At 37.4% G+C, this 11,844-nt stretch overlaps 1 protein-coding gene across 2 annotated transcripts; it reads left to right on the forward strand.

The window, feature by feature from the left end:
* The first annotated feature begins 391 nt into the window (after nt 1-391).
* POU1F1 (POU class 1 homeobox 1) lies at nt 392-11,485 on the forward strand. 2 transcript variants are annotated; one of them, XM_032206772.1, is made up of 6 exons: nt 392-533; nt 3,463-3,612; nt 4,897-5,142; nt 6,838-7,002; nt 8,466-8,526; nt 11,272-11,485. In XM_032206772.1, the coding sequence occupies exons 1-6, from the start codon at nt 392-394 to the stop codon at nt 11,483-11,485; spliced, it is 978 nt and encodes a 325-aa protein (XP_032062663.1). The 2 variants fall into 2 exon arrangements, with proteins under 2 accessions (XP_032062663.1, XP_032062664.1); XM_032206773.1 differs by having other exon boundaries at nt 3,547-3,612.
* The last annotated feature ends 359 nt before the right edge of the window (nt 11,486-11,844 follow it).

Genomic DNA, 11,844 nt, shown 5'->3' on the forward strand with positions numbered 1-11,844 from the left:
GCTACTGACTTTGGAGACGGCACTTCTATTTATTTCTTTTCTGGTCATTGTTCTTCACAAAAGACCTAATTGAAAATATCTGTTAAATCATGTCTCTGGTTTCCTTCTTCTTCTCTCCACGGTAATTGGACGCGTATTGTGTTTGTGTGGGAAGGAAGGAGGCTCTATAGCAGTATAGCAATATTGCTGGGGAAAGAACATTAAAATGGATAAAGGGATTTCCTGGTGGTATAAATACCTGCACACGACGTCCCTGTGCTCTGCAGCCCTTCTGTATATGTATATGTAAGTACAAAGACTGGAATACAGTTGGAGCTGCTGTTAATCACTCAGGATCTTTCTGTTAGAAAACAGGGGAAGGTGGCTCTTTGTCTTTCATCTCTTTGAGGGTATGACTTGCCAAGCGTTTGCTTCATCTGACACCTTTGTACCCTTGAATTCTGACTCTTCTCCCTCTCTGCCTCTGATAATGCATCACAGCGCAGCAGAGTGCCTGCCAGTTTCTAACCATGCGACCAATGTTGTCTCTACAGGTACTTTTTTAAAAATAATATTGCTCTCTATAACTCTCATTTATAATGTTTTTAGATGATACGCCTGCATCAAGTTTCACAATATTTAAAGTGTTTGGTATCATTTATGTGCAGGACTGGAAGTATTTTAAAGTAAAAACAATTTCACAAAACAGCATCATGAGTGAATAAGGAACACTCACAATTTTTGCATTTCAGCCAAACTTTAGCTTTCTCCTAATTTATTGCAAGATAAAATAGAGTAGGTTAGAACAGGTTCAAATGCTGACACTTTTTTACCATTGTAGTCTTAATGATAATAGTTGTGTAAATAATTGAAAAATTGTTTATGTAACCACAGTTTTGAATTATATAAATTATTTTAAATAGGAAATGTATTTAAAATAGGTTTGAATACTATATGGAAATGTTTTCAAGGAGAAACATTGCTCTTTGAAGCATATTACATACTGAATAAAAATGAAAATTGAAGTGAATGTTCAAAATTGGTGATGGAAGTCTCATCTACATCTTGGAAATTCAAATGTTTGTGTATATAACCCAAATAATTACATTTAAATACTAAACTGTCTCAGAGAGAGACAGAGAGAGAGGAATTTCTTGCAGCCTCAAATCTACGGTTATGGGATTCTAGAATACAACAGTTACTGAAAATTCAGGAACTGAAAAAGAAATAGTTTTGATTTGTTTGAAACTGCATAAAGGTAATAATTTTACTTGGAGTCTTAACAAGGAACAACTCTTTTGCTGAATGCATTGGAAATGAAATATTTTAATAAAATAAAATAGCATATAGGTAATGAAAACTAAGCATCAGTGTTACCTAATGTGATCTTATATGCTAGGTATGCTAGGAAGCTCAAAATATCCTAACACAGTTGTTGCTAGTAGTGTTAGTAGGGACCTATATAGGAGAATTTAAATTTTACATGAGGCCACATTTATATATCTGTATTATAGCAGTATTTTTTAGATTGTTTATTTTTCCTTATGGTTCTGATGTAGGAAAAAATATATGGTGAGAGGCAGTATTATCAAAAGCATTTTCAGATCTGTTTTGGATTTGTTTTTTGATATTTTCTAGTTACACCACAAGGACAAATATGACTAGTCAGTGGGAATTTGATTCACAGGATCACATTTAGGAGGTGATCCTGTGAGAACAAAAGTTACAGAAGGTGCTGTTTGCAATGACTAAAGGTTTCCAAATTTTGTACATAGATTCAGAAATTGTAATAAACAATGCCATTCTGGTGAAAACATCTAATGAAAACTTGTGGAAAAAAGTAGACTTGAAAGAATTTTGAATAATGACTTATTTAAATGTCAGATTTTATTAAAAGACATGTAACAATGCTGCACCATTAAATGTGAGTACTTTTGTTCAAATAATATACAATATCATATAGTTTTCTGTAGTACCCCATACATTTTCATTATTATTATTTAAGTAGCATCTTCCTCCCTACCTAGTATCAACTGTTTATTAGTAGGTTGAAAATGGTAATTTTTATTTATAAAAACAGTACAGACTATGGATTAAGAAAAAAAAAAAAAAAAAAGGAAAAAAAAAAAAAAAGAAAACAACAAGTAAACACCTAGATCCCTAGTTCTTAATTCAACAGAAAAGCTGTATTGCTCTAAGTGCATGAGTATTATTAATGTAATTTCTATTTTGGGTGTGTTTATACTTGTACGGGCATGCTTCTTTTAGTAGAGTTTATAGACGTGTCTAAACATGACATTTTACTGTTATTACTGTTGTAAAAAACAGAGATTCTAATCCCTAATTAATTATTCTGTTTTGAACAACTGGAATGTGTGATCTAAAGTGCAGTTCTACATATCTGAATGCTCACAAACATGAATTTTTAAGATTACCCTTTAGAACAGTTGTTAGACGGGACAGTGTACATGTTTCTGCTGTCTGCTTACCTGTCAGGAACCATAGCTTTTGCATTGAGTAAAATGTTGTCTGAATCTCCAAGCATTGGAGATAACTGAGCACGGAACAGAAATACCTCTCTTCATCTGAGTGAGCTAGAAAATGGTGATTTCTGTATTCCAGGAGAAGTGGGAAATAGAGCATAGCTTCATCTTTCAGTGATGAAAGTTTGATACTGTTTGACCTCTTTGCTGATTTTCTTGAGCAGCTGGAATATTGATCTAGTGAGGCAAGAAACCAGTGGAATATGCTTCCTGAATCTCTTCCTCAGACTTATGCTTTTTGCTATGCTGCCTGGAAGACCCCTGTGAAAAGACTTGGAGATAAATTCATTGCATGCTTGCTGCTGCTGGTGATAAAAAATGTTGATATAAGCCAAACTTTTTAGATAATTCCAGAATCTATCATCCTGTTTCCTGACAACCTGGCAAAAGCACCATGAAATGTTTTCAGTGGCTTGGCACTTGTGAAAATGACTTCTGGATGCTGCAAAGCAAACGTCCCAAACAACTGCTTTTAAGAACATAGGTCTTATGCATCCATAAAATATTGCCTTTCTATATGTGTGTGTTCACTCTGGGATTTTATGATAGTGAAGGCAACGATGTTTCTGGAAACACAAAACAAGTTTTCATATATGAACAAATGAAATGGTATGTGGAAGTTGGGTGGGGAGCCTCTTCTTGGAGAGTTCATTGCTTTGCGTACTCAGCAGTATATATAAACTGTGGCTAGATCCATAGATGTTGTTTAAAATAATACATCAAGACCATGACATGAAAATTTCTGGTTTGGGCTCAAAAGGTATCTCACTACTTGTAGTGGCAATCTCATCTGGTGTGACTGGGCCCAGTGTTCTGGACTTCCAGCAGCATCAACCTGATGGCCCAGAGTTAATGATTAGAGAAAAAACAATATACAAGGATACCTTCTACTTCTAAACTGAAAGGATGTATCTTGAGTCCTTATACATTTTCTTACCAGTCCCATCTGTTTTGTTTTTGATCCAAACTCCTAAATGCTCCCACCTCCATTTTGCCATGATGACTTTGGGAAATACATTGGCAGGACTTCATTACTCTGTGCCCTCTTGTCACTACGGAAATCAACCGTCTACCTATGGGGTGATGGCAGGTAAGAGATGTAGCTTAAACTGGATGGGCTACTAGAATGTTGATTTTGGTCAGTTTTCATTTAGAGGGATCAGTTCAAGACAACTGCTTAAAGAAGACAAGATAAATGTGCATTAAACTTGTAGCATGGAAACTGTGACAGGATTTAGAATCGATATTTGAGAGTTATGATCAAGATTGTTTGTTTGGTTGTTTTGCATTTCTACCAGTTTAAACATGTTGGGATAGCTTTCAAGGCCAGAAAAAAAAAAAAAAAAAAAAAGTTTGCAGTCAACATATGTTTTTTCTGAATGCCATAAAGCAGTATGATGTGCTTTCACAGAGATGATCATGGATTTTTCCACTCACAGGTATGCTAGCATCACACTCAGTTTTAAAGTTTCAGGCCAAGTAAGAAAGCAGAAATATTATTCTATGTAAATTCAAGTTGCCCTCATTGAGACAATTCCATGAGCCAGATTAACACACAGCCCAGGAAATAATTGTTTCTCAGAGCTAATCCAGATCAAACTCAGCATTTGATTTCACTTAAGATTGAAGGAAATATTTCACTAAGCTGGTATAGATTAGTACATCTGTATAGGGACTTCTTACAGACTGACAGTAGACTTTCTTCACTGTGTGCAAATGTCCAAATCTTCCCATTTCATTATCCATTAATCTGTCTAACCTGTCTATTGCAAATGTTTCTGGCATTGTTTAGATCCCCTGGTAAAGTCTGTAGGTATTAAAAAAAAAAAAGGTATTGCTCAGAAATCTATTGTGTTCTGTTCCAAAATAAATAGATCTTCAACCTTCTCCTTTCTTTTTGTACCCTTTTATTTCTTAGGTATCAAGCCTGCAACTCCAGAGATGCTATCAGCAAGTCTCTCCCAGAGCCGCATTTTACAGACATGCAGCATGCCACATCCAAACATAGTCAATAGTGTCAGCACCTTGCAAAGCAAGTCCTTTTCTTTTTTTCTAGTCTTTTCCTTATTCTTTGGGATTGTGTGTGTGTGTTTGTGTGTGTGTGAGGTTTTCCTATCTGAAATCTATAATGACATGTCACAGTTTGACTATGCAATACGTATGGCTATGGGTTGTGAAAGTGGTTGCTATTCTGCTTTTGTATATGGAGACAAGAGAAAGACTGGGTCTCTTGGGAGATCCTCACCCTTGCTCCTGGGTAGCCTTTCACATAAATTACATAAAAATATTACAGATTTGGTTATGAGATGACAAAGGCATCTTTTCATAGTTTAGCAGAATAACTGTATGTAGTTTTCTTTTGGGTTTTGCTCAGGCAGCCTGACTCCTTGCCTTTATAAATTCCCTGAGCACGCCCTGAGTGCCAGCTCCTGTGCTCTGGGCCACGGCTTCACACCCATGCACCAGTCCCTTCTCGGCGATGATCCCACAGCTGCAGACTTCAAGCAGGAATTCCGCAGGAAAAGCAAGTCTGTTGAAGAGCCTATTGATATGGATTCACCTGAAATCAGAGAGCTGGAGAAATTTGCTAATGAATTTAAACTGCGGAGAATTAAGCTGGGTATGTGCTTTTTGTCAGCCAACAAAAGGCTGAAAATTTCCAAAGAGAGCTCGATTATGTCTGAGTGTTTTATGGTCTGGTCCATGCAGTCATATAAACATAACTTTAATCCTTGCCTTGTATGGCTAATTTTTTTCCATTCCTAGAAGACTTGCACAGAATTGATAAACTTCAGCTTTTTGCAGCTTAGTATGCAGAAAGTAACTGTAAAAGTTCCTGCTTTTTGAATTATTTGTCTTCCTTACAAGAGCAGAGGCTTTTTTTTTTTTTTTGTTGTTGTTGTTCACTAAGTTGCATTCAGTAGCAGGTGAATTAGTTTTTGAATAGCTCAAAATTTTCTGCAGCTGAGGGCAGCACATTCTCTAACCTCTTGTACCCATTCTCTTCCCCATGAAGCACTCCATCTCACAAGATGGTGCAATGCCACCTCAGTATACAAGATGGATGACATCCATAGCAAATTTTTCACACCAGTAGGAAGATTTTCCTCCTGTTTTATTTTCTGGTAGCATGGCACAGGTACAGCAGCAATTGATTTCTTTGTTCCTATCTGATAACTAGTGGGGATGATGTGAGATGAATTGTATCAGTAGATCTCCAGTGAGCTGAATATTGGGTACTCCAAACAAAAAGATGCAATTTTGACAGTATTGCTTATAGAATTATATTGTAGCATTACAGTCATAGGGCATCTTTCTATTAAAAAAAAAAAAAAAAAAAAAACACACAAAAAAAAATCTTTATAAATGTAAGAAAAGAAAAGAATACAAGATTGTTACATGTGTCTATGCATTATTTCAATAGCTAGAAAGCTCTTGTGTTCCATTTGCAGTACAAAAAATAAGGATTAAAGCAGAAATTTATGGTTTATAATAATATTTGTGTACTTAGGTATTTTCACTGTATATCATGTATTCAACATCAACCACAACAGAGGAAAGATTATCAGGGCCCCAAGCTATTAATCAGTGTAATTATTACTCCATCTTGATGCAGTAATTTGTGAGGGAGCGAAACTTCCTCTGATGTAAACAAATGGCAGAGAGACTGTGAGACTGAGCTTAATGCTCTGATGGGAAAAATGCAATTTGCAGAGGAAAACTAATCTGAGGTTGAGCTTTACAAGAGAAGACAGAGTTAATATGGGCTTTGGGTCTGGGACTGAGAGACACAGTTAGTGCAGTCAAAAGGGAAGCAACAGGCTGCCTTGTGAGACATTCAGCATCTAAAGAGATTGTACTCATCCTGGCGCAGAGGTAGAGAGGGAGGAAGACAAGCCAAATTATTCAATGCACTCAATGGAGAGCTGCTGTTTACCAAGTCAGTGCCCACATGTAAAGTGCAGCACTTCTCTGATCGCTTCAATTTAGGCATCACAACAAGTAACAGGAGGCCAGCAATGCTGCTAGGGATTAGCTTATTGCCATGGCATCCTCTAAAGAATGGTTATGGGGTCTGGACCTTTCTCAGATCCCTAATCTCAGAGCCTGTAAAACTCTGAAATCAGCAGAAGACTCCACACAGCTCTGAGGTGAGCTGAAAGTCAGCCTCAGAGACCTCTGCAGAAAGACCATCCTGAAGACACCACAGGCACACAAGTTTCATAACAGTTGGCAGTGAAGGCTGAAGTGTAATAATGACAGTAACACTTTTTAGAAAGCTTTAGAGTGACATTTTCCTTTTAATTTTTGACAGGTTATACGCAAACCAATGTTGGGGAAGCGCTGGCTGCTGTACATGGCTCTGAATTCAGCCAAACTACAATTTGCCGGTTTGAAAACTTGCAGCTGAGTTTCAAGAATGCGTGCAAACTGAAATCAATACTGTCTAAGTGGCTGGAGGAAGCAGAGCAAGTGGGAGGTAGAGAGCTGAAATCCTCTGAATATTGACTACAATTAGACCATGATATTATAAATACTTTGAAGGACTAATATGCATCTTCTGTAAATAAAAGTTTTTGTTTTACCAGCTTTAAATACTAAGATGTGCTGATGGCATGTCATGAATTTTAGTATCTTTTTTTTGGGTGAGAGAAGAGGGGCAAACTGAAAGGCATAGAAGGTACAGAACAGCAGAAACATCATTTTGCCTTCTGGAAGTCATTTCCTTCGGTCCCACTGTAGTGAGCTAGTCCCACTACTGTAGCATTGATCAGAGTCATTACCACTTCTTTAGGATCTGCAGGACAGTGCGTGCAGCACTGAACTGGCATTCTTCACTAGCAGAAGACTCTTCCTTCCAGTCTGTGGAATGCAGGATGTGGCCATGGGATAAAGAATTTGAGTTCAGTCAGCTAAGGCAGTCCTCTTTGAATCCCTGAAGAATAGCATGACATAGAGGTTTTTGATGTGATGTTTTTGTTGCCACCTTTTTGCTGCTTGAGGGTTCCCTTCCTTTTGCCCTGTTAATTTCCACTTGTAGAAAGAATTCTGAGGTTCACTGGGCTAAGCTGACTTTAGAACAGGTTGGTCGATTCAAAGGAAATGGGTTGTTTTAAGGAAGCACCTTTTCAACAGGATGAATGGCAGTGATGTGAAGCAGTATGCCTGGAGGTGATTGAAAGCCAGGACTTACCACTGTGTGGCACTCACCTACCATAGGAAGAAAGAGATGATCTTAATACTACTTCTTGCATTTGCCATTATATTCAACAGTAGGAAACATTGTTAAGGAGCTGATTCTGCCACACAGTTCATTTTCCTTTGAACCAAATGGAACCAAAACCTCTTAATGTGGTCAGCACATCATAAAGATCACTTCTAAGGGGTTTATGGTGGGTAGCAGCTTCTGACTGTGTGAGCATTGGTGCAGGCTTGAACTGCAGGGTAAGATCATGCCTGCAGACAGTGGCCTCTGAAAAAAATGGGAGACTTGTCCACCAGAAGGTGGAGCAGATGAATAAATGGGATAAGTGCTTCTTATTTCTGAAGAAAGAGGGTGAGGTAGCTGAAAAGTATGGAGATAGACTGCATCTCTCCAGGCAGTACCCAGCAGGCAAGGAGGAAGAAGGTATGTAAAAGGAGGGGGCTGATGTATGGTTCCTTGGGTACACTGGCAGAGAAGCAGAGCCAGTGCTACTTGCAGCTTTACCATTGGCACACCATTTTTGCTTATAAACATTTATAACTGTAGTTAAAATAATGACGAAAGATCTTAAAGAAAGAAGTGTAACTGTGCATGGTGCCCTTCTTGCAGTGCTGCCAGCAACAGTATTTGTTACACTTTCATCTGTCTTCAAACAAAAGGATGTTTTCTTTCTAGAGATGATTGTACTCAGTTTCCATTCCCTGTATAAGTTAACTGCTGTTTTGTTTTTAATACAGCTTTATACAATGAAAAAGTTGGAGTGAATGAGCGGAAGAGGAAGCGCAGAACCACCATAAGGTAATACATATTTATGGGGTTACACGTTAGAAAACCCTTTGGCTAAGATTATTTTATTTTATTTAATTTTTTTTTTGGGGGGGAGGAGAGGAGAGGAGGAAGTGAGGCTGAAATCGAGATTTTTTTTCCTATTAATGAATAGTTAATAAAAGATAAATTATTTGAAAATAGTCTAGTGAGAAACAACAGCATACCCCTCCAAGCCCCCAATTTTCTCCAAATGTACTAAATTCCCCAGTTAAAGACTTTTGTTTTCAAAATATTGCAACATACTTCAGTATGAAACAAACAAACAAACAAACAAACAAAAAAAGCATTTTATTACAATTCTGCCCCAATCTTATAATCTTTATATAGTAACATAGCAGAGCACTCTTGTTTTCATTTATGGGAAGTTCTACATTATACCAAATGAAATTGCATTATTTTTCCACAGAATTGTGGTCTAGGAAGTCTGAGGATATCTTTTGCAGGTCTCTCTCCCTATTTTTTTTTTTTTTTTCATCTTGGGTAACCAAAATTTACTATCAGTCTAGCCTCAAATCCATAAAGAAATAAAGTAGGCTGGTAAAAACATGTTATATAAACAATTACTAAATAGATAAAGCCAATAACATGATGAAAGCAACGGTATAGGGTATGTTCTTCTCCTTTAGATAAACCAAACTCTTATTGTTGGTGAAGAAAATTCCCTCAGGGGGCCTCCAAGGAATTGTAGTACTCTTCCACAGAAAGGAAATTTGGCTGCCTTTGGGCACAAACCTGGTGCTGTCAGGCCTTACCTCTTAGGGTACTGCACCTGTTCTTTGAACAGGGATCATATCCTATGTGCAATGTCATCTCCCAGAGAAGTAGGCTGCTCCATGGCCCTGCAATCTCAGAGTCCCACAGTGACAACTCGTATCTTCTCCTCTCCCCTTCAACTTGGGCTTTTCTTTTTGAATCATATTGCCTTTTATATGAGAAATAAAATGAAAATGCGATTTCATTGACTTTTAAAGTATTCCTCTAAGGGGATGCTTCTCAGCTAGAAGTGAATTGGGGATAGGAAATACTTCATTGCTCATTTGCTAATCACAGCACCTCAAAAGGGATGAAATTTTACTCTTGGGATGCCAGTTTCTTCTCCCAGCTTCTCTCCAGGTGAGTAAGGTCTTCAGGGACAGTGCCATGCCCTTACACAGTTTGTGAATTACTGACTGACTGAGAACAGTGAGTTCAGAGCATCTCTGTTCTAGGCAATTTCCCTTGGCAAGAGAAATCCCCTGAAGACCATTCCTCTAATATTGTGGGTTTTGCTGTTATTGCTTTTTAACAACTGCTGAGGAAATCAGTCTTCACATTAAGCTTATTATAATTCTTCCTGCTTTTATATCAAATCTCATCTCATTGAGACCATCAATTCTGGCAAGTTTTCAAGGGCACAGATAATTGAGGGGAAGTTCATATCCAATATAGTAAGAAAATATTAATTACTTCTTTGAAGGAATGTAGGACCTCAGTTTGAAGACCTCAAACTAATCAGGGAGAGGGACTTATATGAACTGTAGCTTTACTCTTAGCAATTCTTAATTGATGTTTGAAGTCAAACTAGAGGTAAAACAGAAGTCCCACTAAATACATTAGGTTAGTTATACCCTGGGCAAAAGCTCCTTAATTTGAAGTTGTGGAAGTTATTTTATTTTCTATTTTCATCAGGAAAACTAAAAAACTCTAGTCAAAAACAATTAACTATACATCTCTGTGTGCAGAACATTATGCTATTAATAGGTAGGCTTGGTAATGCTACTGAAATTTTCAAAATATGCCTATAAATAAAAGACCAACAGCATATTACAGATGAAATAACTGGAACTCCAGCAGCTATTTTGTACATTTGTATAATGGAAATACCCATATCTCATTTCCAGAATAAAGCATGAAGTGCCCTCTTGTGTCCAAAGAAATTACAGCTACTGCTGAAGCTAGTTTTGGGTGCACCCTGTTGCTCACAGGCAAGCATGTTACAGATACTCTTAAATTTTTGAGAATACATTAACACAAATAGGAAGTGAATTAATGAAAGGTAGTACTCTTAGCTTACTTTTTTATTCAACTGCTAGACTTTGTCACTGCTGACTGTGAAGAATAGGTTAAGACTGTATTATTTTTAGAAAATGCAACAAAAGAGACTGCTGTAATCTCTGATTTCTAAAAGTAATATTGTGTCTGCTCCATAACAAGGTGAGATATAGAACTTGACACAGCACGTCCCAGATGATAACTGATGAAGCTCTTCCCCTTTTTAAAGGTGAATGATATGACACAACCAGGTGACCCCAGCAATGTGCATTCGCTGTGGCTGGGGCAGAATGGGTGGTCAGGTTTGTTCTCATTCCCAGGGTCTCATTCATGTCTAGTTAGTAGCGGTTCTAGATGTTCTAGAGAACATCAAGGAGCACAAATATTTCATGATTACCACTAAAATTGTACTGAACTTGATGGTATTTTTGTCTTTAAATGACTCTGTGCTGAAATTCTGCATTCCTTTTTCCTAACCCCTAATTTCATGCATTCTGCATGTTATGATGTCCACATCAACAACATGCTACAGCAGTAAGTTCTATGGGTTTTTATTTACTCAGCAAAAGAGGAAACAAACCAAGTCATTGACTTCAGTACTCTGACTCAATCCTTCTAACTAGTGGCAAAAGCCTGAATGTGTCAGAAAAGTGTCTAAAGGTGAAATTTTGTCCCTTTATCCAGTATTGCTGCCAAAGAAGCCCTAGAGAGGCACTTTGGAGAACAAAGTAAGCCTTCTTCTCAGGAAATTATGAGGATGGCTGAGGGGCTCAATCTTGAGAAAGAAGTTGTGAGAGTTTGGTTTTGCAACAGAAGACAAAGGGAAAAAAGAGTGAAGACAAGTTTGCATCAGAACGCGTTTAGTTCTATTATCAAGGAGCATCATGAGTGCCGGTAAATCTTTTTCATGCATAGTTGTGGATTTCTGTTTTGCTTTTTGTAAATATTTCAAGTACTTTGTTGTTTTTAAAAAAAAAAATATATATATATATATAAATCAGTAAAACACTTGATTCCCTTACAAACTAGCCAGCTTCAGCTGCAATGTAGTGTGGAAGATCTGATTTTAATGTAAAAATTCAGGAACAAATTAAATGTTACAGCATATATTTAAAGACTGGGAGGCCTCTGCTTAACTGCAAGGAGCCTATTATGAATCCGTGTAACTGGAAATGCTTTACAAGTTGCCCAGGTAGATGCAGTTTCCCTGTACCGTGCCTTCCTTGCGTCTGTGCTACATTTAATGATTAACAGAGA

The sequence above is a fragment of the Aythya fuligula genome, chromosome 1 (assembly GCF_009819795.1).
Source record: "Aythya fuligula isolate bAytFul2 chromosome 1, bAytFul2.pri, whole genome shotgun sequence".
NCBI lineage: Eukaryota > Metazoa > Chordata > Aves > Anseriformes > Anatidae > Aythya > Aythya fuligula.

What these genes read in the sequence shown, in the direction of transcription:
- POU1F1 (XM_032206772.1), top strand. Translation starts at nt 392, where the DNA reads ATGACTTGCCAAGCGTTTGCTTCATCTGACACCTTTGTACCCTTGAAT. An exon ending in GACCAATGTTGTCTCTACAG is followed by an intron (nt 534 to 3,462) that starts GTACTTTTTTAA and finishes TTTTCTTACCAG; the next exon opens with TCCCATCTGTTTTGTTTTTG. An exon ending in GGAAGCAGAGCAAGTGGGAG is followed by an intron (nt 7,003 to 8,465) that starts GTAGAGAGCTGA and finishes TTTTTAATACAG; the next exon opens with CTTTATACAATGAAAAAGTT.